Consider the following 26,884-nt stretch of genomic DNA (forward strand, 5'->3'; position numbering starts at 1 on the left):
AGTAGTTGTGGCGCACAGGCTTAGTTGCTCCGCAGCATGTGGGATCTTCCCGGACCAGGGCTTGAGCCCATGTCCCCTGCATTGGCGGGCGGGTTCTTAACCACTGCGCCACCAGGGAAGTCCCCATCATATCTTTTTAATAGGATCTGTAGTGATGTCCTTTTGTTCTCCCCTGCTATCTGCCATTTGTGTGCTCACTTGTACACTCAAGTGTGTGTCCTGGTGCTCGCTTGCACACGCTCTCTCTGTCTCTCTCGCTAGCCCTTTTTCAGTTTTATTACATTTTTCAAGGAAATGACTTTTGGATTCTTTGTTCCTCTGTATTTTATGTTTGTTTTAATTTTGTGTCTTTATTTTCATTGCCTTCCTTCTGCTTTCTTTAGGTAATTAGCTGCTTTAAATTTTTTCTTACTTAATAGATGCTGAGCTCATTTTCTGTTCTAATATATGTATTTAGGGCTATAGATTGGCCTTCATCCATGGCTTTACCTGTGTTCTGTAAGTTTTGATATGTAGAATTTTTGTAATAATTCAGTTTAAAATATTTTCTGATTTTCATTGTAATTTTTGGAGTCACAGTTTCTTATTTAGAAATGTGTTGCTTAGTTTCCAGATAAGGGAGTTTTCTAGGATCTTGTGTCGAGGTCTGATTTTATTCTGCTGTGGTCAAGGCCCTGCTTTACAATTTTAATCTTTTGAAATTGGTTGAGACTTCTGGCCGTGCACATGTTCAATTTTGGTAAATACTCTTTAAGTATTTGAATATACATTTGCAGTTGTGTTCAGTGTTCAAGCATATTCAGTTATTTCCAGTTGATCAGTTACTTTCAGATCTTCTATTCTTTCCTGTTTATCGACATTTTTATGTTACTGATAGGTTAAAATCTTCCACTCTGATTATGAACTTCTCTATTTCTCTTCTTAATCCTGTGAACTTTTGACATGTGTGTATGTGTATACATTTAGAATTGTCACATATTCCTTATGGATTAGAACTTACCATTATGAAATATTCAGTTTTTCTCTTATAATACTTCCTTTGGTTCATCTTTACATGGTATATCTTTTCCCATTCTTTTAATTTTCTTTATCCTTATGTTTAAGGGTATAAAACATAACATACGCACTTCTGTAAGGAGCATATTGTATATGTGTTTTGTTCAGTCTGACAGTCTTTGTCTTTTGATTGCAATTTTTAGTCTACTTTAGTGTAATTACAGATATATTTGGGGTTAAATATACCACTTTATTATTGGCTTTCTATTTATCTAACTTGTTTTACATTCCTTGTTCTTGCCTTTTTTTTTTTTTTTTTTTTAGCGGTACGCGGGCCTCTCACTGTTGTGGCCTCTCCCGTTGTGGAGCACAGGCTCTGAACATGCAAGCTCAGCGGCCATGGCTCACGGGCCCAGCTACTCCGCGGCATGTGGGATCCTCCCAGACCGGGGCACGAACCCGTGTCCCCTGCATCAGCAGGCGGACTCTCAACCACTGCGCCACCAGGGAAGCCCCTTGCCTTTTTTTTAAAAAATTATTCTTCTTCCCCTTTGTATTAACTGGTTAAATTTGTATTATTTTACTGTTCTCTCAGTGGTAATTGGAGGCATTACATCTCTCAGCAGTAATTGTAGAGATTATATTTTTGACTTATTAAGGTCTCATACAGATTAGTATTTTATCACTTCCTGGACAATGCAAGGGTCTTAGAATATTTTAATACCAAGTACTTTCCTCCTAGGTTATATGTCCTTATTATCAGTATAGTAATGCTCACTAGGTATTGTAAAATTTACAAACTATTACTATTATCATTTAGATTTTTTCATCTATTTACCCTTTATGTTACTCTGTCATTTTCCGCATCTCCAGATTTCTATCTAGGGTCATTTTCCTCCTATCTGAAGAGCATTCTTTAGTATTTCCTCTAGTGTAGACATGCTGGTGATATAGTCCCTCAGCTTTTGTTTGTTAAAAATTTTGTTCACCTTTATTTTTGAAGGGTGTTTTCACTGGGTATAGAAGCACCAAATGCTGGCTCACCTCTCTTGGCTTTTCAGCTTTTCCAGATGTTGGCCCCCCAAATTCTCAAGCATAGTGTTCCTCTGATGCCTTCAGAGAGGGTGTGTGTGTGTGTGTGTGTGTGTGTGTGTGTGTGTGTTGTTTTGTCCAGCTTTTCTAATTGTTCTTAGTGGGAGGGTGGGTCTAGGAAACCTAGTTGCCATTGCTGGAAGCAGAAGTGCTGGAAATAGTGCAGAGCACATTGTCAGGAACTTAACAAATGTTGTTGTTTTACTTTCCAGGTTTGTGTTCTCTTATTAGACTGTAAACTCTTGGAGGGCAGTGACCATGTCTAAATATTTATGTATCCTTACTCTTTATACTGATCACACGATTTGGTTGTTACTAAGTAGTGGTTCAAAGACTGGCTATGCTGCGAGCTCTCCTGTGGCTTGGCCTTCACCTTTGAAATCACTTGGTTCCTGGGGCAGCTTTGCTCAACCTCAACCCTGTAGATATTTGAGCCAGATGATTCTTTGCTGAGGGGGCTGTCCTGTGCATTGTAGGATATTTTGTAGCATGCCTGGCCTTTACCCGCTAGATACCAGTAGCACGCCACCTCAAACTGTGACTACTGAAAAAACGTCTCAAGTTATTTGCAAATATCTTCTAGCGGGCACAATCGAGTCTGGTCGAGAACCACTAGGGTAATGCGTTTGGCACTCAATAAAGGCCATTCAGTATGGCTCAGTGCTTTGCATTTGTGTTTTCTAAATTTGATTTTCCTTTAAACCGTAGGGTTTGAAACTGCCAAAACTTTCGCCCTCCATGGTGCACATGTGATCCTGGCCTGCAGGAACATGACAAGAGCCAATGAAGCCGTGTCACGCATTTTAGGAGAATGGGTAAGTGAGTGCTTGATTTTTTAAAAAATAAATTTATTTATTTATTTATTTTTGGCTGCATTGGGTCTTTGTTGCTGCGTGCGGGCTTTGTCTAGTTGCACTGAGCGGGGGTTACTCTTCATTGCTGCGTGCGGGCTTCTCATTGCGGTGGCTTCTCTTGCTGCGGAGCACGGTCTCTAGGCACGTGGGCTTCAGGAGTTGTGGCACATGGGGTCAGTAGTTGTGGCGCGTGGCTTGCAGGCTGTAAAGCGCAGGCTCAGTAGTTTTGGCGCACGGGCTTAGTTGCTCCGCGGCATGTGTGATCTTTCCGGACCAGGGATCTAACCCGTGTCCCCTGCATTGGCAGGTGGATTCTTAACCACTGCGCCCCCAGGAAGTCCTGATTTTTTTTAATTGTCAAATATACATGCTGGGATAAACACATGGAGGTTTTAGTACAGTTCATAAAGTTTATTGCTCTTGGAATAATGTTTTCTTTATTTTTAAAGTCATATTCACTTTGTTTATTTTATGAATGAAAGGACAAGCCCTTTCATAGTTTGTTTATAGTTCATTGTCAGTGTCATCTGCTTTATTAGTCAGAGGTTTGAGAATGTTTACTCATTCAACTCATTTATTAAGAAAAACAAAATGTGGTTGACGCCCGTGGATACAACTAAGAGGTTATTTACGGGTTTTAGGATGACAAAGTAGCCAGCTTTAACCCTGTCTCTGGTTTCTCCTTTTTGCTTTTCTCTCTCTGTGCGGATGTTGGCGTTGATATGCCTGTGCAGAAACATTCATTGAGGGCCTGCGGTGCTGTTGGGGTTAAGGGTAATAGCGTCGAATAAAACACAGTACCTGCACTCATGGGCTTCTAGGTAGGAGAAACAGACCCTAAAGGGATAATTAAGTTTAATATTTAATGTAATGTCAGGTTATAAATGCAGTGCAGGACACTAGAGCAGAGTGAGGGGCCAGGAGTTGACAGCGTGGATTATTTCAGATCGGGTGGCCAGCCGGGACCTCTCTAAAGTTGTGACATTTGATCCAGGGTCTGAAGGTAGTAAAATGGTAAGCTGTGCAGAAGTCAGGGGGAATACTTCCTACACACGTGCAATGGAGGTAGGGGCGTGCCCGGAGGATTCTAGGATCAGCAGGGACGCTAGCGTGGCTGGAGGGCAGTGAAGCGGGAGGAGGTTGCCAAGGGGCTCTGAGTCAGTGGTGACATGAGAGGGTTTGAGCCAGAGTGACACAGGTTGGTTGATTTTTTTAACACGTCGCTGGGCTTTGGAGTGATGTCCAGACTGCATTCATTCGTTCCCGTATTTGTGAAGTGCCCCACTGTCAGAGGCACTGGGCGTCTGGTGTTAAGGAAAAACAGGTGTTGCCACTGTCCTTGTAGAGCTTTCAGCTGAGGGTGGAAGACAGCTCAATCCAAAGAAAGGCAAACATCAGTGTAAACTTGAAATGATGGAAAGTGGCACGAAAAAAGGATGTGGCGCTCCAGAGTGCTGAGTAATGCCAGGGAGGTGGAGGACACTTGGGAGTCCCCAAGAAGAGGTGACTGAGCCGAGATCTCAAGAAGGATCAGGGGAAGGTGGGAGAAGGGTCAAACCGGGCAGAGGGGGTGGCCTGTGCAGTGGCCCTGGGGTGGGGGCGGGAGTGGGGTGAGGGGGAGACAGGTGCCTGGAGCAGAGCATGAACGGGTTGGATAATCCTTGCCAAGACTGTCTTCATTCTCTGAAAAGCGTGGAAGATTTCTTGCCATCCGAAGAAATACACCATGGTCTGTTTAAGAGAATGTCCAGTGTTCTGGACTGAGAAGTTATGAAAGTCAAGAAAAGGGAGATTTATTTCTGTTTTTTCAAGCAGAATTTCAAGTTCAGTATATTTCAAGTGAACTCTTGTCGTGATCTCACTGGATTCATTATTTTGAGTTAAATTAAAAAAAAAAAAAGAAAACAGGGCCCGCTTTTTTCCAGTTATCTTAGCATCTTTCTAACTCCAAAGTTAAAAAATACAATAACCTCCACTAGGTGGTATAGAGCAATCTTCAGAGATGTGCAGAGAGCGAATGGTAATACATGCATATGGTTTGAATCTTCATAAAGTGTATAAAACGAAAAGTGAAAGTCCTCTGCAGTTCTTCTCTTGGGAGGTAACTATCACTAACTGTTTCTTGCGTGTTCTTCCAGAAAAAGGTTGTGCATACTACGCGACACACCTACATACTGTTATGTACCTTGATTTTTTTTCACTTACTAGTAGAGGAGGGTTTTTTTCTTACCAGTGCATAGAGGTCATCCTCATTGCTTTTAGCTGCTGTATGATACTCTATCACGTGTTTATGCTGTCATTATTTAACCAGTCTCCCTTTTTGGTGGACATGGAGGTTGTTGTCATTGTTCTGCTCTTCCAAGTGATGCTCTCTTAAAGTTCAGTCTCTCTCACATTTTCATCCAAAATTGACCCTAATCTCTGCTGCAGTGAGCGTTCTTGATACATGCTTTTGTGAATACACCGTAGGGCAGAATTTTCGCAGTGGACCCATTGATTCAGAGGGCAGATGGACTTAAAGCTTGGGTAGCCGTTTCCAGTTTTCATCTAGTAAGTTGGGCCAATTTCTGCCTCCACCGAAAATGTTAGAACGGTACCTGGGATCGAGCAGCAGGGAGTATCAAACTTGTAAAATTTTGCCCATGTGACATCATATTTGGACAAAAAAAATCAAATTCCAGTGTCAGAACCATCTTGTACAATGTGATAACTAATGTTTAAACCAGACTTGGAAGATAATGCTCAAACCCAGTTATCTATGCATTTTAAAAGCTGTCTTCCTTTCCCGTCATATATGAGGACAGATTCATCTGGATTTATCCCATTATCACTCTTGTTTGATGCGTAGGGGCAGAAATTTTTGGATCTGCCCTCATTAACTGTGGGACTTTGGAAAGTCTCTTGATCCATTTGGTGCCCCCGTTTCCTCGTCTCTAAAAGAGAAGGTTGAACAGGATGATCTCAAAGACCCGCCATTTAGTTTTTCTTTCTTGCTTTCTAAGCCATAACTGGGTCCCTGTGAGTCAGTTTCAGAAGCCCGCATTTATCATTGTGTAGATACATTCTCGCGTAGAGTAACTTGAGGACGACCAGCAAACAACTCCCCCACAGGAAGAATTATCCAAAAATATTCGCTGTCAGGGATGTGAATAGAGGAAATAGGAAAGAAAACCAAACTACACTCACATGGAATTTCAAATGTTCACATTAGATTTTAGAGGTTGTAGACTGAAGAAACTCAGCCCTTTTATCGTCTCTCGTCTGTTCACTTGTTCTCTGTGAACCCCATTGGACCACATTCCTTACTCCCCCTAGATTCTGATTATGGAAGCTCCAATTTAGCACCAAAAGCCGTCATTACCATTTCGCCTCATTGCACCGTTACCAGAGTACAGAGTGTGTGAGAAGCTGCCTCAGCGACCTGCGTGGAGCCGCCTCCCCGTGACCTGTCCCCATGTCCCCACCCTGGGTCTGTGCTACTTGGTTTCCTCCAGGCCTTTCCTTACCTGGTCTCTGCATAGGGGTTTTGTCTGGCACGTTAGTAGATGCCACCTTCTTGTGTTTCTCGAGGTCCGTACTTTATCTGGCATGAATCACATCACAAACAGAGCCTGGAAGGTACTGCAACACAGTGGCGCCGTGCCGGAGATTCTCACAATGATCCAAAGTTTTCTGTTGCAGCAAAAGCTCGCTCCGAGGTCTTTGGGCATTTAGCTTAGCATTGGCTCACACGTGCTGAGGCTCTGGGAATGGAGTTCCTCCCTGCCTGGTGTTTCTCTTCTGGCCCTGCCCAAATCGCTGCGTCCCTGACAGTCATGTCTGCCTCCAAGCCAGTGGAATGTAACTCTCACGTCCACCACCCGGCATCTAACAGCCACCATTTATTGAGTCCCTGTCATGTGCCCCGTCCAGGTCAGGGCCTTTTGTATCCCTTTTATTTATTTATTTAAATTAAATTAAATTAAAGTTTTTTGTCTGTGCTGGGTCTCAGCTGCTGTGTGTGGGCTTTCTCTAGTTGTGGCGAGTGGGGGCTGCTCTTCGTTGTGGTGCGAGGGCTTCTCATTGCGGTGGCTTCTCTTGTTGCAGAGCACGGGCTCTAGGTGCGTGGGCTTCTGTAGTTGTGGCTCACGGGCTCTAGAGCACAGGCTCAGTAGTCGTGGCGCACAGGCTTAGTTGCTCCGCAGCATGTGGGATCTTCCTGGACCAGTGCTTGAACCTGGGTCCCCTGCATTGGCAGGTGGATTCTTAACCTCTGTGCTACCAGGGAAGCCCCTGTGTCCCTTATTTAAGATGATGCAAAAACCTGCTTTTCCCCATTTCACAGGGGAGCCAGTGGAGTTTCAGAAAGGTGAAGGGATTCCCCCAGAGTCACACAGCTGGTGAGCGCGGAGGTGGGTCCTGGTGTGTCCATCTGGCCTCCACCCCACGGCCCAGCTTTTCTACCACGTCCAGCCTCGTGTGTGTGCGCGCGTTACCTGTTCCAGGCTTTGCTTTAAAAATTACTAGATGCTATTGGAGTGATGAATGTCAGGATTAATCATATTTCTCAGAGGAAGCTGCTCTGATGTCCGTTATTTATTGTCCTAAGCAATCGCTTTTCATTCAAGATGTCCTTTATGGAGTCCTCAGGACACTTTGTGGGGGAGATCCAGCTCTTTTGTAAAATATAACTTAAATGGCACCACATTCCACATGGAATTATATTGAGAGCATATATGTAATTACTACTACTACTGATTATTTCAACGGGAAATGCTCTCCTGCTGAGATGTTTTAGATGCTCCAAAGTTAGAAATAAGAGAAGCATTGAAAACAATTAAAATTGGGTAATGTGGACAGTGCAGAAATGAACTACCCTGTTAAAGGGCCGATCTATTTAGCATAATTAAAAAGAGAGGGAGGACGGGGGCGTCCATGAGTCCCCAGTTATATTTAAGTACAGAACCTCTGGAAATGAGGTTCCTGCCTGTGTTGCTAGCAGTAACCGTATGAGGATGTGGTTTACCTCATTCATATCCTCAAGTGGATTACTTGCTCATGTCCCTTACTTCTAAGACACATGCTTAAATTTTCTCCTGGGTATTTCAAGGACCCCAGATGGCTGGCTGAGTGGGAAGTTCGTCTTCCTATTTTTGGGATGGAGTGGCTTCTCTTTTCCTCAGCAGCACTGTCTGTATGTGAGAGCTCTGTGTGCGTTCTCCAAGTCTGGGACTCAGGTGTGTCTGAATCCCTGCAGTGCTGTGGCTTACTCTTTCCTAAGTACTTATTGGAGTGGGGTTTTGTCGCTCTGTTTATGGAGGTCTGGCACACCCCACACTCCATTCTGAGATCTGAAGACCTCCAAGGGGTGTTGTCTGAGAAGAACAATAGATGATTAGCTATCAGAATGCATCTTATACACAGCCACAACAGGACTCCAGCATCCCAATGGAGGGCTTTTGAAAGTGGGGCTCCCTCCTCCCTCTTACTTTATTATAGGTTCTAAATTTTGGATCTCTAAAACTTCCGGTCTTGGGGAGGAAGGAGGTTGATTAGAGCTGGAGCAGGTGGGCCTGCAGTCGCCCAGGCACCTACCAGTGTGTGCGGGGAGGAAAAGGTCTGGGGCCATGGCTGGGGTGGAAGGGGGATTCAAAGAGGGCACGGGATTGTTTTAAGTGCCCAGCCTGCGTGACGTGTACCAGGCCTTACTTGAACCTGCTTATCGTGTAAAGGGTGACATGGGCAGTGTCAGAGAGCTAGCTGGCCTGTGGAGGCCGCTCGTTAGTGAATGGGGGGCCCAGGAACGTTGTGAAGCTCCAGCATCTCCTGGGGATTGAGATGACAGTGAGGTGGGCAGGGTGGGCTGACCTGGAAGAGGGGCTGACGGCCCCCCCGCCACCGTGGAGTGATTAGGTGACCCACTCCTGATTCTCCAGAGTGCATCTTGTATCCATCCCCCTATCAGAAGGGAGGAGGGACCCAAGTATGTTGAGGCTGGCCAGAAGGCTTGGTCCCCGAGAAAGACTGCAAGCCCAGGCTTTCCTAACTGGTCTTTTTATTTGGCCTAGACTTCAAGTCTTCCCAGCGACTGGTTAGGATGACATACCATTGGCCAGGAGCAGACAACAGGGATCCGGCTCGGCCACTCTTGTGTTTTCTTGGGTTATCTACCCGAGATTTCCAAGAGGTCTGGAAAAGGCAGGCAGTGTGGTCTTCAAGATGCCTCTTGGGCATATGTCTTTTGGGGAGGCAAGTCATCTCCAGTTGATAAACATGGCTCTAAAATATGCTGCATTATATTGGCAAAGATTAGAAGCAGATACACTCTGTGACCTTGGGCAAGTTTCTTTTCTAAACCTTAGTTTCTTCATCTGTAAGATCTAAATACTAGTATCTGTGCCAGGAGATTCAGGTACCTATGAGTATTAAGGCATTGACTGTATGTGTATTTAACACATTGCTGGTGATAGATTCAGTGTTCAATTAAATGTTAGCTGCTGCTATTAATTATAATTTCTTTAAAAAATGTTTATTTGATATTGGAGTACAGTTAATTTATATTGTTGTGTTAGTTTCAGGTATACAGCAAAGTAGTTCAGTTATACATATATCCATTCTTTTTCAGATTCTTCTCCCATAGAGGTTATTACAGAATATTGAGTAGAGTTCCCTGTGCTCTACAGTAGGTCCTTGTAGGTTATCTATTTTATATATAGTCGTGTGTACATGTTAATCCCAAACTCCTAATTTATCCCTCCCCCCGCCAGCCTTTCCCCTTTGGTAACCATAAGTTTGTTTTTGAAGTCTATGAGTCCGTTTCTGTTTTGTAAATAAGTTTATTTGTATCATCTTTTTAGACTCCACGTATGAGTGATATCATATGATACTTGTCTTTCTCTGACTGACGTCATTTACTATGATAATCTCTAGACCCATCCACGTTGTTGCAAATGGCATTATTTCGGTTTTTTATTTGCGGCTGAGTAATATTCCATTGTATATAAGGACCACATCTTTATCCATTTCTTTGTCAGTGGACATTTAGGTTGCTTCCGTGTCTCGGCTATTGTAAATAGTGCTGCAGTGAACATTGGGGTGCATGTATCTTTTCGAGTTATGGTTTCCTCCAGATACATGCCCAGGAGTGGGATTGCTGGGATTAAGTGTTCAATTAAATGTTAACCGCTGCTATTAATAATAATTTCTTATTCATACATGAAAGTACAAAGTGATGCTTACTTTTCTTAACCTCTCCAAGTGGCTGAAAGAGGAGCTGTAAGGAGGGTGTTTATCAGCCTGATTCCAATGGAGTTGCAATTAATTCTTTTTTCTGTCTTCATATGTCTGGACTCCTACATTTTAATAGATGTGTATTTAGTTTGTTGATGAGTATTTTCCAGTGGAGCTTGTATTAGCCCTCAACTGTCATTTGAAAAGCCATCTTAATTATTTATGTGATTGCTTTTTCTTTTGTATTTACAAAGAAATATACTTTGCATATATTTAGGAAAGATGATTAAGGGATCAGTCATCAGGAACAGCAAGCAGTGGTTTATATCAGAATGGTTATTGAGAAGGCAGGGAGACGAGGGGTACGAGGAAAGATTGATTAGTCAGAGGTAATGGAATATGCATATGTTAGCGAGAGAAGAGCACGTGCTCAGCTCATTGTGGCCACACGGTTTGATGCTGGAGAGAGTGAAGTGTTGTAATTATCTTAGCTTTCAGTAGCGTTGATACTGGGTCTATTTATCTAGTTGGAGTGAAGCCATGTGGAAAGGTGACAGTATTATGTCATATTGCAGCCTTATTGATAAGCATCGGAAGTAGTGATTTCACTGTTACTTCCAGGTATGGAGTACATGGTACCAGCCAACGTATTAGGCACGTGGGTTCCAACACTTTGCTTTTTTTTTTTTTTTTTTTTTTTGCGGTACGCGGGCCTCTCACTGTTGTGGCCTCTCCCGTTGCGGAGCACAGGCTCCGGACGCGCAGGCTCAGCGGCCATGGCTCACGGGCCCAGCCGCTCTGCGGCATATGGGATCTTCCCTACCGGGGCACGAACCCGCGTCCCCTGCATCGGCAGGCGGACTCTCAACCACTGCGCCACCAGGGAAGCCCTGCTCTGCTTTTAATAGATACCGACAACCTGTTTTCATGACGTGATATTAAGGAGTGACGGGGAGGATGCTGAGTAAAAAATTGCTTGCACTTTTAAGAACCACTGGAGAAATCCAGCTGCTTTCATGCTCTCTCCAATCCACTCAGTGACTTTACGATCGTGTATGTCTTTGGTGTTTGTAGGCATTTCCCCATTCTCCTTTGATAATAGGAGCTTAAATCCCATAATTGGCCTTTGCAGATCCAAGGCCTTAGGTGCGATGCCTTCTTTTATGTGATGTGTGTGTGTGTGTGTGTGTGTGTGTGTGTGTGTGTTGGTGGGGTGGGGGCGGGGAGGCATGCAGCGCATGGGGTGGGTGATCCAGGAGCCTGATGCCTGTCTAAGCAGGTGACTTGGCTTGGAAAAGCTGATCGTTATTCAACGCTTCACAAGTTGTAAGGCTCATCCCCATTGTTTTGAATGATCTCTAGCTAAACAAAAATATAAAAACTATTAATATTATTAACAGTTATAGATTATTGGGAAGAGTTCATCCCACATCAGCCATTAGATTCGTTCCTCATTTCTTTGCCTTAAAAATTGTTTTTATGTATAGTATTGGATTTTCAATAAGTGAAGTATGGTATAAACAAGTCGGCGAACCAGCAAGAACTATATAAACCACTTGCTTTAATCAATAAGCGAGCAAGCGTGTACATACACACGCACATACACACACGCCCGAAGGGTCTAGAGTTCTCTCTTGGGACATTTTTGTTTACAAAATGTCATCTTATTATCATCACCCGCAGGTGGGGTTGGATATTCATAGCTGTCTGTACTAGGCACTCTGCTTAGCCCTTAGCAGTAAAATATTTATGTCATGTGTTAAACCCATCTTACAGATGAGGCATTAGGGGCTGGAAGAGGGGGAGAGCCTTGCCTGAGCTCACACAGCTACAGGTAGATCCAAGATTTGAAGCCATATCTCCTGACCCCAACGCCATCTTGTTACCCAATCCAAAATTACTGGTGTGTGCTGTGTCGGAGGGCTGGCCTTTCTTTTTCAAGGACTTGGCCAAAGATTGTCTTCGTAGGGATTTGCGTGTTTCTCTGTTCATTATGTAAGGGTCCCTGTGGTTACCTAGGGAAGAGGGCTTCCCAGGTGGCTTCTTGTAACCCGATGGAGTTGATGAAACCTCCCCTCCCCCAAGGAAGCTCTTCCGAGACTTCCATTTCAAGTGCTATGTAGTGTATATGTACTCTTGCACTGAAGCTGCCTCTTTGACCTTCCTCTTCATAGGCTCTGGAAAGATTCTTTATCAGATAATAAATTATTCATTCCTCTCATAGACATAATTGGTTGCTAAAATATTCTGAGTTTCCTCTGTCTCCAGAATGCCTAAAACTTGTGATTGGTCCTTCTCCTCTAAGTTTTGCATTTCATTTCTCATTCTGAAAATTTTGCATTGACTTAATCTCGCCTGTTATTCATTGTCTTTGATCACCATCTTCGTGTCTTCTTTTTGTCTGTGTGTGTGAGTTTTGGTTTTTTTCACTCAGTCTTGAACTGAATATTTCATACTTTATATCCATTGTAACCTTCGCATAACGAGGGCTGTGATTTACAGCTGAGTTTTAAAGAGTGAAAGTCAAGCATACATGGGTAGCTCCAAACCATCACTCCCAATCATGTGAAACTCAATGCAGATGCATTCTTTCATTAATATGGGGCCCCCTGAGTTCTTGTTAAACAGTTTTGACGTGCTTGGAAGAGATGGATTTCATCTTCAGATGGTGTTCAGCCAGTGGTCGAAGGTTCTGCTTCTGGCCACTAGGCATTTAGGGTCCATTATTTAAGCGAGAAAAAGTATGCTTGAGATTGTTTTTCATATTTATTATGGGGGCATTTACAGAGAGTCTCAGACGTAGCAGTTGTTGGATTAAGCAGAGAGGAGAAGCAGTCCTTGTGCCAATAACATCTTCCAGGCAAGGACAAATAGAGAGGCGTAAACGAGGCAGCCAGTCTCAGGATGGGGCAGCTCACGCTACAAAAGGTTAAGGTTTATTTTAAGCATATATTTAAAATAGACTAAGCTTTAATTTATAGGCAGGCAGCCCAGAGGAGTAGAGGGAGCTCCAGCCCTAGAGTCACACAGACCTGGGATTGAATCCTGTGCTCACTGGGTATCTCTGGGCACATTTGGTTATGTCTTTGAACCTTGGTTTATTTACCTGCAGCATGGAAATGGTGCTGACAGTGGCCCTCAGCGTTCATCAGGTTGAACTGAAGTAACGAATATACTCTCTTGTACAGAACCCGGCATGTAGTAAAGACTCAGAAAAAAAAAAAAATTGGTAGTTTCAGGAGAGGGTTAGTTGTTCAACACAGATCCCTAAATTAGACAAATACTCTCAGAAATCTTGTGGGAAAATGTGTTTCCTCTTATACCTTTTTTTAAAAATATATATAAATGATCAGAGTCCCAGGAAACAGCCGAGCCTCTCTCCATCTTCCCATCACTGTGTCAGGTAATACTGAGATGAGCCGGGGTGAGGAACCGGGGGCTCCTTCTGTCCCTAGGGCGTGAGGGCAGGGTGGGGAGGTGGCTGTCTGTATCCCCGGAGCCCACGTCCCGGTGCGGAGCTGGCTGGGGTCCGCAGAGGCCGTGGTTAGTGCCAGAGAGACGTGGGATTGGCAGAACCAACTCTGTGTACCTGGGGCGCTCACCTGGAACTAGCCCCTGCCCCTTAGCCAGCTGGGGGGTGCAGATGTGACTGATCTTGAAGACCTTAGAAGTGCTGTGGTAGTTTTAAAATCTGTCCACGCATTCTTCGCTACGCCTCCCTTTCGGAGGCGGAGCCTGATTCTCATCCCCTCAAGCGTGGGCTCGTCTTAGTGACTCAGTCTTCACGAGTAGAAGGTGACTGAATTGACAGAGTATGACTTCCAGGAAGGGTCTTCAAAGGCCGGTGGCTTCCTTCTCGCTTGCTGTCCTGGATCACTCACTGCGCGGAAGCCAGCTGCCATGCTGGGAGGATGCTCAGGCGTCCCTGAGGGGAGCCCGTGTGATAAGGAACCGAGCCCCATGCGACAAGCCTCTCGAGTGAGCCCTCCTAGACTCCTCTGAGCTCGTCAAGCCTGCAGGTGACTGCGGCTGACAGATCAGTGGCACCCTCAACAGAGATCTCGAGTCAGAGCCATCCCAATTCCTGACCTATAGAATCTTACTGAAAAACCAAATGCTTACTGTCTTAAGCCACTGCACTTTGGGGAGAGGGGTGACATAGCATTGGGTAACAAACACAGGGGTCATGGCCTCAGGGGAGAAGGATCTCAGACAGAAACTGGACAGTAAGTTCCAAGGACGAGGCGTGAGGACTCACCCAGCGATTGCCTCTTAAACGCAGGGAATCCTAAGTTCTTAGGGTGGCGTCAACCATCCAGGTCCCCAACCTTTTCCCAATGTGCAGACCAGTTAAACAGCATCACTGAACAGAGCTCACCCGGCATTCACTTACACTCTTCCAGGGATGGGTAAACTCCTCCCTCCCAAGACAGCCCATCCTATTTCTGTGCACCTCTTAATTAGAAAGCTCTCCCTAATACCGAAGCGAGAATCTTCCTCCAAGCGTCTTCCACCCACTGGCCCTGATTCTGCCTTCCGAGTTCCACTGGGCTGCCTTCTCATCAGAACCCACCTAACACTCACATCCCTCAAATTTCCTAAATAATAAATCCAAAGTTATTGAAGGCATCAGGTTACTAAAAGTTGGCAGTGAGGCTGGCCCCTCATTTCTTTGCAACCTGTGTCCCTCTTTTATTATTGGAGTTTGGGATGCACATGGTAGGGCTTTAGCAGCTGGGGAGAATCCCGTCTGCTTTGGTCCCCTTCAGCAGGTACCAGATGCAGAGCCTGGACCCACTGGGCCTTCCCTGGAGTTAAGGCATCAGTGCAAAGTGCAGAGTCTCCTTTTAAATGAAGAACACTGCCCTCATTTACCTGGCAGTTCTCAGATTCTAATTGTTTCAGCCACAATGCGATCTGTAAACTGAGTGGCTGGAAGAAACTTCAGTGCATCTTTGTAATGGCTTTGTTGTTGTTTATTGAGAGGGACTAAATAACTTTGATTATTGCACTAATATTATGGCACTTTGACAGCCCTTCAGATTTATGACTCTGGGAAAATATAAACACATGAAATGCAGGTGCTGGAGCAGAAAGAATAAGTTATTACTGAACTTTAATTACTTGGAATGTGTAGCCAGGAGAGAATTCGTTGATGAATTACAGGATGCTTGAAATCTCCATCAAATTGTGAGCAATATGCAGACAAAAATGAAAAGGGGGGCTGGGAGGGTGCTGTTTTTAAGGCAGGGAAGGATAGGGCACATCTGTAAAGATCTGAATGGTGTTTCATTGATTAATCCCTATTTCCAGTGGGGCAGAAATTTACACGGTGCTATTCAAAGCATGGTCCCTGACCCACGCTGTCAGCATCACCTGAGAACCTCTTAGAAATGCAAATTCTTGGGCCCCACTGGAGACCTCCTGGATCAGAAATTCTGGAGGTGGAGTCCAGCACTCTGTGTCTCACAGTCCCTCCAAGAGATGCTGACTGCTGCTCTGCAATTCTCATGCTGTTTGATCTTTTTTTTTTTTTAAATAAAAGGGCAGGTACAGATTTTTACCTCTGTTTACCAATCAGGTGTTCTTACAAGCTCGTTCACCAACTAACCCAGAAATTTTTAGACTGCTTAAGAAAATTGTATAAATATGTATTAAACATCTATTGTGTGTAACGGGTGATATATGTCAGTTTAGAATATAGTAAGTCCCCTACATACAAGTTGAGAGCTTTCAAAGATGCGTAAGTTAGTTCACGTGCCTGGCGTACATTGTCACGTGCGTGCGTCCTCTACAGGCGGCTGTGCTTCTGTGAAATTTGCAGGACTGTATAGAGTACGGTAGTACAGTGTCTTTATTTCAAGCCCAGGGTGTCCGGAAGCCAGCGTAAACACCGCGGTGTATAGCCGATTGTGTTAGCTGGGTACTAGGCTAACTGTGTTGGACTTACGAACGCGCTCTCGAAATGGAACTCGTTTGTGTGTAGGGGACTTAACTGTATTATCATTGCCCTCAAGGACTTGACAGGTGAGGCGATACCGCCAAACTGTAACCCGTTCTGGGACCCGGTGAGCATGGGAAGCGTGGTGGTCTTAGGACTCACGAAAGATGCTTTTCCCACGTGCTTCAAAGCAGGATCCTTGAAGAAGGCAGTGTTGGCAGGCTGCAGTCAGCCCCGGTGGTGAGGGCACATTCCAGTGGAAGGAAGGACACGAGCAGAGCATGGAAGCGTGTGCTGGGAGCGGCGCATGGTCAGCTTTGGCTGGAGTGGGATGCGGGTGTCTCTGGAGGCCGGAACCTGCCTTTTGAAACCAGACCATTGAAGACCTTGGATTCTGTCCTTTTAGGAGAATGGGCTTTCTTCCCTCGGTCCTGGCAGCCACTGAAGGATCCCCATGGGGGTGATGCAGTCCACACATAGCGATGCAGAAAGACAGATGCTCAGGCTGAATCAGAGAGGGAGTGTGGAGGCCGGGAGACACGTGAGCTGTGCTCTGGGTAAGCCATGGTTAAAGTGGCAGTTCTGAGCTGGAAAGGCTGAGAAGGATGCTGAATACACTTGCTTGTTTTCCGACATTTAAGTCCATGAACTGAATCCCAAAGGAGAAGGATAATCATCCCTTCCAACTTTTCCTGCTCTGAGAACCTTTCACAGATTGTGGGGTACACGTTCCTCCATCTCAAACTCTGTGAAAATAGAGCAAAACGTGTTTACTTACCCGCAGCCCTCTCTCAGGAGTAGGGTGACCGTTTATTCTTCAGACCAGGAAATGCGGAGAGTCACAGAGTCATAATAATTATACCAGGAGAGCAGGCATCAGCAAGGAGGGAAATTGGGACGTCTGAGCAGCCCTCTCAGGTGCGGTTACCCCAGTAACCTGAGCAGGCCACCCATGGGTGTCTGGGCCTGGCTTGGCTTGATGACGAAGAGGTCAAGTCTGGCTTCTGATGGGGCAGATTGAGCCTGACACCGGCCTTCGTCCCTGTAGTTCTGGGTCGTCTCCTAATTTTTCCTTTTAAGAACTTGCTGTTTTCGTTCCCACAGAAGCCCGGCCAGACTCCAGCCCAAGGTTGTCTCCATTCCTTCGAGAGTTGCAAAACTAACCGTGACTCCAGATCTTTTGTGGAGTTTCTGTTCCAGAGACCCTTCCTTTCGTGTGATTTCTCCCACCGCCCGGAAGCTTCCAGATCCCCCCTCTTATGGATAGTGCTGTGTACTTGAGGAACAGAAATGCATTCTTGATGTTAGGCTGAGCCAGACCCTCCCCAGTGTGAAATCTACCCAGAATTCTTAGAATGCCGTTCAGAGCTAAACAGTGGTCATTCAGAATTGCCTTCTGTTTGGGATGGTTCACGGCTTGTCTGGTCTGTGAACGTGGACGAGGGAGAGCTGGTTAAATGTTTATTTTCAGCCCTGGGTAAATCTGCAATATTGGAGGAGATGGTGGGGCACGTGGCAGTGACATTAGTGATCAAAGTGCTATCGTGGGCTTGCTGGCCTCCTTGCAGACCTGCCAACACAGACAGTTTTTCAGAGACATCATAGAAAAGCAGGAATAATTCTACGTTACTATAAGGCATCTGTGAAAAAAATAAAGTTCTTTTTAGTCATATATGAGCCACTGGGTTTGACATAACTCTTTTAGCCATTACTTTTAGGGGATCCTGCAAAGATATGAGCCAGTTTATGCAAGTGTTATAATGGAAAATTCAGACACGAATTAGTGAAGTCGTTTGTTTTTCAGGGAAAGTTTTGAATTACAGGATCACATTTGGGTAGACTGTGTTTGTAAAGCGGTAGCATTTGGGGATGGAAAAGGACTTTCTGAGATCATCCAGTTTAACTCTCCCACTTGACAGGTGGGAAAACTGAGGCACAGAGAGGGTAACTCACCCATCCAGTGTTACTTAGGCAGTGATGCCTTTTTTTTTTTTTTTTGCGGTACATGGGCCTCTCACTGTGGTGGCCTCTCCCGTTGCGGAGCACAGGCTCCGGATGCGCAGGCTCAGCGGCCGCGGCTCACGGGCCCAGCCGCTCCGCGGCATATGGGATCTTCCAGGACCGGGGCACGAACCCGCATCGGCAGGCGGACTCTCAACCACTGCGCCACCAGGGGAGCCCAAGTGATGCCTTCTTTTGAGACAAAGTGTCATACTGCCCATTTGCCTACTGTGGAAAAAAAATGTGTGTATGTGTTTAAAAAGAACACAGAATTGCCTGTAAGACAGGAATAGAAGCACCCAACACCTCATGCTCAGTTGGGCGGCTAGTTTAATTCTCCTCCTTCTTTTGATCATGATGATGAGAATGAGGATGCTATAATAGTAGTAATGGTAGTAGTGGCATTGTGTGCCAGCCACGGTGTGGAACACTTTAAATGCCTGAATCCAGTTCATTTTTATGACAACCCCGTGAGGTAGGTAATAGTATGAATCCTATTTTCAGATGAAATGAGGCACAGAGAAGTTGAGGAACTTGTCTAAGCCCACACAGCAAATAAGCAGAAGAGATGACCTGCTGCAGGAGGACGGAAGCCTTGCCTGCTGTGTTCCTCTCGGTATTTCCCCGGTGTGTTGCACATTGCGTGGCCGTTAGGAGGGACTGAGTAAGTGTTTGTTGGGTGAATGACTGAAGGTTGACCGTTGAGCCTTGGGCTAGAACCCGGGAGGCAGTACCCTATCACTGTGGGAAGGGATGCTTGGGTTGGTCTGCTTCTGGAAAAGCAGAAGGTACACATAACCAGAATATTTATCTGGATTGCTCAGCTGTGTCAGTCGATTTTCGTGTTGGTGCCGCTGAATTCCCCGCAATTCTTCAGCTACCTGCTGGCTTGTTGAAGACGGACTCGTTCATGGGACGTGGTGTGAAGCGCCTCGCGTCCCGGTTCTTTGAAAATCACTAGCCCCGGTTTGGGCCTTCTCAGTTGGCCAGCTCCCCTCGCTGTTCTGGAGAAGTGGCAGCTGGCTCACAAATCAACTTGATTTTGAAGGATGGAAAAGTGGATCAGCTGGAAAGGCACAGCCCAAGGAGTCCGTGGAAGGGCTTGTGGGTACATCCAGGAGCCTTCTGGTCTCTACTTGGAGAGTGTATGTGATCGAGAGAGAGAAGGTTGCCCAGAAATCAGTAACTTCTTGTTTTTTTAAAAAATAATTGATTTAAAATTTATTTTAATTTTTATTTATTTATTTTTGGCTGTGTTGGGTCTAAGTTGTTGCATGCGGGCTTTCTCTAGTCGCGGTGAGCGGGGACTACGCTTTGTTGCTGTGTGCGGGCTTCTCATTGCGGTCGCTTCTCTTGTTGAGGAGCACGGCCCTAGGCACACGGGCTCAGTAGTTGTGGCTCGTGGGCTCTAGAGCGCAGGCTCAGTAGATGTGGCGCACGGGCTTAGTTGCTCTGCGGCATGTGGGATCTTCCCGGGCCAGGGCTCGAACTTGTGTCCCCGCGTTGACAGGTGGATTCTTAACCACTGGACCACCAGGGAAGTCCTAAATCAGTAACTTCCCTAAAAATTAAAGGCCTCGGGTGATGCCTTTGGAGGTAGATATAGAAACCTTCTTTTTCCTATTACTTAGGTCAGAAAACCAGCTGGGGTGGGCTTTGCTTCTAACATCCCTTTGCCTTTCGGTTAATAAGTAATTGCCCTGAAACCTGTCAAAGACAGACGCTTACTGAAAGAGAGATGAGCTGGAGAGAGAGAGAGAGACAGAGAAAAACAGAGCCAGAGTGGGGGTGGGGTGGAACAGATGTACAGAGAAAGACACACAAACCAAACGGGAGGGGGGAGGGGGAGGGGGGAGGGGGGAGGGGGAGGGGGAGAAGCGGGAGAGAACTAGTCTCTGGAGTGTTTTTATGGAGGTTTTTAGTGCCAGCCTCTGCACGATGGGTTTGATCACTGTTTTCAGAGTTCTCTGATCATTTCTTGCTTAGAAAGGAGGAAATTAGAAATGTTGAGCTATGATTTGTTTTAATCAGAAAGAAATTGTCTAACATAAATCTCCCTGTGAGTGCTGGAAAAGCCCTAAAGCGGCCAAGAAAAAAATATCAATACTTTGCAAAGGAGGAATGATTGTTCCAATCCGTGGCTTAATTGATTTTAAGGCTTAATGAAACTCGGACCAGAGCCTGCTACACACACTTGGTGTCTGGGATCACCAGTGAAAGCTACATGGAGAGAGGAGGAATTTGGGGTGTTTATTTGGTTCTTTGCTATTGGTGTGATTTTCTAATTGCGTGGGGTACCTAATACCAGATAGTAATTGTTTTTCTACGAAGAGAGTAAATTTTTTTCCCTAACACAGTAATTTATTTTAAATTACAGCTTTTTCTATTGGAAGCATTCACTTATGTTAGATTATCGTTCCCCAAGTGAAATTTCACTGATGCTGTATAATTAAATATAGATTTTTAAAAAGCGATAGAATATATTTTAAATTTATAAGCAGACAGACTGGGGTATATAAAGACTTTATTTAACAAGAGTAAATAGCCTACCTGATCAACGTGACGGCTACTGGAAAGGATTCCTTTAGGCTCAGTGTATCCTTATTCAGTGCCAGGCACCTTCTTGGGAAGGGGTGCTAAAACTTGCTAACTTAATTGGGCTAAAAGGATTGATCTGTAAGATATGTCATATGGGTGTAAGCAACAGCCTTGGGCTCTGGTCTGCTCGAGTTTGAATCCTATTTCTTCCCTTTACAAACCAGGTGCCCTTCACTTCCTGTTGCCTCGGTTTCTTCATCTGTAACATGGGAATGCTAATAGTACCGGAGTCACAAGGTTGTGAAAATTAGCTGAGGTCTTGCACATAAAGCGCTTAGGATGGTACCTGGATATGTAGAACGGTACCCAGGTACCTAGTGTGTGCTGTACAGGATTAAAAAAAAAATTTGGGGTCCCTGTGTGGTCTGGCCCCTGCCTACCTGTCCAAGTTCATCTCCGACCATTCTCTTCCTTTTCCCAATTATACCGACCTCATAGCTTTTCCTGAACCCTCCCGTCTCCCTCTGTCTTGTCACAGAAGACTTCCTCTGCTTGGGGTGACCTCAGCCAAGGTCGTCCACCTGATGCCTCTGTATGCAGTGAGTCTCTGCCCACTGGTGTCTTTCCCCTAGAGCTTTCCTGGACTGCTTTTCCCCCTCTCCTGCCCACCTTCCCTCCCTCCCCTCCCTTCCCTCAGCAAATTGTTAGCAGCCCCTTTCTCTGAGTGACGTGGCAGTGACAAAGAAAGCAAACGTTCCTGACTTCAAGGAGCTTAAAGTCCACGTTTTGGTTTTTAAACATGCATATGCATCACAGCGCTGATCACATCACACATTGATTGTTGGCTGAAGGTCCCCTTATTTAAGCAACAGACATCTGTCGGAACTTTATTACATGCCAAGCATCCCACTAGACGGTGAGCCTGTATAGGTACCTAAGATGTTGTGCTTGCCCTCAGGGAGTATAGGTGTGTTGACAGACACGTAAATTAATAATATCAACGCTCAACTCGGAGGAGGAGGGCAGGACCTGGTTGACGGTCCAGGCTCAGTAATACTTGGGTAGGAGCAGACCCAGTACCTGTGTTTCTCATCACTGTTGGAAGGTGTTAGACCAGCTGGTTAGAAATATGAGGGTTTTTCTTTGACTCCAGCTGCCGAGTTCATGGTCGCCAGCCCAGATTTTGGAATCAGCCCGACCTAGGTAGGAATCCTGGCTCTCCATCTGCTGGCAGTGAGTATTCTCAGTCCAGGCTCTCCTCCACGTGCCTCTCAAGCTAACTGCTTCCCTGCATAGGGCGCTTGTCAAGATTAAGTGAGGTGGCAGTGCCCGGCTTGTGGCCCGCACTAGGTTCCATTCACTGGCGCTGCTCACCGTGCCGAGAGCTTCTGGAGGTTACCTCTCTGTGCCTTGCCTATCCTGGGCTCTAGCCCATCAAGGCCTTCCTGTTTCCCCTATTCCCGCCAACAGCTCTTGTGCCCACGAGGGGCCGGCCTCCTCTGTGCCAGACAGAGCCTTGTCCGGGTATGTTTGCTCTGTGTTCAAACAGAGCTTTCTTGCTGTGGTATTGGATTCTGTGGGACAGTGACAGTTTCCAGAAACCTCTGGTCCGTGAGCCAATTTGGAGGAAATTAAACCATTCTCTGTGCCCCTCGGCTGGCATCCTAGAAGGCTGCACAGACACTCCGGGCAGGCTTCAGCACCTTCACATCAAGGACTCCATTACGGCTCTGAAATAAAAACGTTCCTCGTTGCTCCCTGCGTGCGAAGCTGGATCGTGTGCTTGGCACACACCTCGGCAGGGGCCGTAACCCCGCTCCCACCCAATCGGAGGCAGGAGCCACTTAACGTGCTCGGTGCTTCTCCCTGTGAGGATGCAAAAAAAGCAGGAGCTCTCAGGACCCCACGTGTCCAGGTGCACTTCCAGCTAGAGGTAGGGCGAGTCTTTTCAAGTGTTCAGAGAGGTTATTTCATATGCAAATTTGTGGAGCCGGGCTGGGGAGAGGCCACAGTCCTCATTCACTCCACAGTTTCTCATCTTGTCAGAGAAGCTGACCTCATAGCCCCACATTCATGTTCTCCTTAGCAAGGACCCTCCTGTAGGAGCAGTCATGAATTTGGCAACTAACGATCGTAAGCGTTTTAGGATTTGTGGAGAATTTATCTGTGAAAGAAAATGGATGAATTAAAAATACTAACCAGCTTAGCCAGCACCCGCATGGATGAATCACTGAGATCTTTTTTTCTTCTTCCCCCTTCATACTATAAACATATGGCATGAATTTTCTGCTCTCATTACAGATGCTGAGAGAAGGCAAAGACAAATATTTATATTACATTCATGTTTTACAGTAAAAACACTGTTTGGTTTGTTTATACAGTTCCACTGTTACAGTTTTTATGGTTGGTAATGAAACCACTGTAAAACCCAGCCTGGGTTATATAGCAGATACGATAAGGCCCAAGTACTCAGGGAGAGACCCTGGATGGAATAGTTGATGTCACGCGTAGGGAATCGACAATTGAATGATGTGTTAGGACAGGCCAAGCTAGACCGTAATAACAAACGACCTCAAAATCTCAGGGTATTAAAACAGCTGAGGTTTATTTCTCGTTCCAATGACATTTCCATCGTGAGTTGCTGGGAAGGCTGTGCTAGATGGGACCTCGCTTAGCCAACCGGAGTCGACTCGCGTCTCTGGGTGTTGTGACAGAGGAAGAGAAAGGCGTGCTGACCGTGCACTGCCCTTCAGACTCATGCTCAGGGTGACGCTGTTGCAGCTGCTCACGTTCCCTGGGCCAGAGCCACATGTAACCTCTAGGTGCAGGGGGTGCACACCTGCCACGGGAGTGACAGGAGGTGGACAATTAGACTCGCAGAGAGCAGCCCTCAGGACTTCCTTCTGGTTACTTCAAGGGTTTTTTTAGTTATTTAACTGATATTCTGTGTTTAATGCAACTTTGAATCATAAGGGAACAGGGAAGGCATCAGAGACCCTCCTGCCCACCACCCCCAAACTCCTTACAGCTAATGAGACTCTGCCTTCATTCTATGATGACCTGGATAGAAAGGACCCGCCACTGTCCCCAGGAATATGTCACAGTGCAGAAAAAATTTCACATCCAGAAAACTTTTTCAAGTTGAACTGTGATTTTGGCGGTGGGGGTGTGTGTTATTTTAAAATAAGTGTATGTCTAGAAACTCATCAGTAGACGGCACTCCTTTAGATCTATTACCCTCAAGTGGTGTACACTGCCACCACCAAGTAGGCATAAAATGCTGGAGATAACCATTCATCCAAAGGAAATAAAAAGTGTAAGTAAGAAAGCAGCTCGAAGTGACTTTTCACAGCCACTTATAGGTGGTATCTAGAGTGGAGATGTCCAGTATGGTAGCCAGGGGCCGCATATGGCAGTTGAGGGCTTGAAATGTGCCTGGTCCAGGTTGAAATGATCTGTAAGTGTGAAATAAAATACCTATCAGATTTTGAAGACATAGTATAAAAAGGTAAAATATTTTATTAGTGTTTTTTATATTGATTCCATGCTGAGATGATATGTTAGACACTGGGTTAAAATATTAAAGTTCACCTCACTTGTTTCTTTTTACCCTTTTTTTTGACTTGACTACTAGAAAATTTAAATTACACGTGTGACTTTCATTAGTTTTATTGAATGGTACTGATCTAAAGGGTTAGCAACAGAGAGAGAGAGAGAAAAAAAACAAATTTGGTGTCTTTCTCACAAATCCCTAATGGTTAGAACTCACAGTTTAACCTGAAAATTTATGTCCTTTGACTTGTTGGCATTTTCTACTTAAAATTTTTTTTTTTAATTTAAAAATAATTTTGGATTCTCATAGACGTTGCAAAGACTAATACGGAGAGTTCCTGGGTACCTGACCGTCACCCAGCTTCCCCCAATAACAACATCTTATATAACCATATTAGAATGATCAAATCTAGGAAATTGACATTGGTACATAATTATAAACTAAAGAGTTTATTCATATTTAACCAGTTTTTACATGTGCTTGTGTGTGTGTGTGTGTGTGTGTAGTTCTGTTAAATATAGAGGTTTGCATAAGTACCGTCACGATCAGGATACCGAACTATTCTGTCACCTCCCAAGAAACACCCTTTACATTAGTTTTTATTCTTTGAGTTACTTCTTTTTTTCAATTGAAGTAGAGTTGATTTACAACGTTGTGTTAGTTTTTGGTGTACAGCACAGTGATTCAGATATTACATGTATATTCTTTCTCATATTCTTTTCCATTATGGTTTATTACAGGATTTTGAATATAGTTCCCTGTGCTATCCAGTAGGACCTTGTTGTTCGCCACTCTATATATAATAGTTTGCTGAGTTACTTCTTAATTAGGGCTGTTGCTTAGAGTAAAGCTTCAAGGCAACCTAGTAGCAAAAGATGCTCTTGGCTTGGAGGTCCATGGATTTGTCGGTCCATCCCACCCTTAGAACGTGGCTGAGTTATCCCAAGCTTTGCACGAGGTGCTGAGCAGATGCGAAGAAGAGAAGCCTGCACTCAGGGAACTCCTGGTCTTTGGAGGGTTACAGAACTAGTTTCATTAGAAGGTGAGAAGTGACATAATAGAAATTGGTACCTTAATCTGCCAAAGAGAAGAGAATGACACAGGGTCTTTTTTCCAAGTTTCAGAACCTAAATCTCTTGTCCTTCCTTTACCTCGCTTTAAGTAGCGTCACAGTGGTTCAGATCTCTTTAGAAGGCAGTTACTTCCTTACTCAGTTTGAAGGGCAAGAGGAATGCCTTCCCCTTAAACAGGTAGTTTGTATGATCCATATGAGCCAGGTGTTCTGGAAAATTTACACCGGATCTAACTCCCAGATTTTTCAGGTTTTTTTTTTTTTTTTTTTTTTTGCGGTACGCGGGCCTCTCACTGTTGTGGCCTCTCCCGTTGTGGAGCACAGGCTCCGGACGCGCAGGCTCAGCGGCCATGGCTCACGGGGCCCAGCCGCTCCACGGCGTGTGGGATCTTCCCGGACCGGGGCACGAACCCGTGTCCCCTGCATCGGCAGGCGGACTCTCAACCACTGCGCCACCAGGGAAGCCCCAGGTTGTTCTGTTTGTTTCTTTTTTTTTTTTTTTTTTTTTAAGAAAGAGCCTCATAAGTTGAATTTGGTGATTTTAGGAGTAGTTAATATTTGTTGTATTGCAAAGCTTTTTTAAACAGGAGGGTTAACTAGGTATTTGTTTCTGTGGCTACTTAAAGTTGTCTTTCTTGATATTAGTGTCCCAAGATTTGTATCCGTTTCTTGTTGTTAAGGTGGAGGACAGTTTGTCATAATTTTTTTTTTTAACTTTTATTGTGTCATAACTTTTAACATGCCAGGAGGCCACAGAGAAGCACCTGTCTGCCTTTTCTCCAGGCTAAAAACCCAGGGGTGTGATCAACCTCCCCTATGGCCCCTTCTGCTTTCCCACATCCTTATTAAACGTATTGTCTAGATACAGACACAGTCTTCCTCAGTTTACCTTTTTCTGAAAAAAACCAGGAGGATTATGTCACCAGCTGTACAGGTTATGTATCAGCGTAGCATGTTCTGTGTTTTATAATGCAGGAGTATGTACACTTGCCCCCCCCACCCACCCAGGATGGAAATGTATTTGCAATGCTTGTTTTCCACTTTAAGATCTGTTATGACTTTGGAAATCTTAAACAAACAAAGAAAAGGTAGTTTTGAATATAAAACCAGTGACCATTAGAGTCCCATGTGATGATGGAAACCTAATTTCTTTTTTTTTTTTTTTTTTTTTTTTTGGTACGCAGGCCTCTCATTGTTGTGGCCTCTCCCATTGCGGAGCACAGGCTCCGGACGCGCAGGCTCAGCGGCCATGGCTCACGGGGCCCAGCCGCTCCGTGGCATGTGGGATCTTCCCGGACCGGGGCACGAACCAGTGTCCCCCGCATCGGCAGGCGGACTCTCAACCACTGTGCCACCAGGGAAGCCCGGAAACCTAATTTCTTTGAGCCTGAGTTTCCACATGTGTAAATTGAAGAGACTAATAATGATGATTATCGTGTGATTTGTTGTGTTGATATTTGAATATCTTATACTTGGTGTAGTGTGAGGCCCATGGATGACATTCAGTAAGCTTTTTTTTGGTCCACATGATCATTGTGTAATTGTAGCAAAAATAGACAGAGCTTCTAGGACATGGTGCTTATGGGTACTCAATGAATGATTTCTTCTCAGTTGCTTTCTCCTGTTTG

At 45.1% G+C, this 26,884-nt stretch overlaps 1 protein-coding gene across 1 annotated transcript in view; it reads left to right on the plus strand.

The window, feature by feature from the left end:
- WWOX (WW domain containing oxidoreductase) overlaps positions 1-26,884 on the plus strand; it is a 980,876-nt gene that overhangs the window by 55,062 nt on the left and 898,930 nt on the right. The window contains exon 5 of the mRNA XM_065898642.1: positions 2,797-2,903. Coding sequence (XP_065754714.1) covers positions 2,797-2,903 — 107 coding nt within the window. The remainder of the gene's footprint in view (positions 1-2,796; positions 2,904-26,884) is intronic.

This window comes from Phocoena phocoena, chromosome 20 (assembly GCF_963924675.1).
Source record: "Phocoena phocoena chromosome 20, mPhoPho1.1, whole genome shotgun sequence".
In the NCBI taxonomy this organism is placed as follows: Eukaryota; Metazoa; Chordata; class Mammalia; order Artiodactyla; family Phocoenidae; genus Phocoena; species Phocoena phocoena.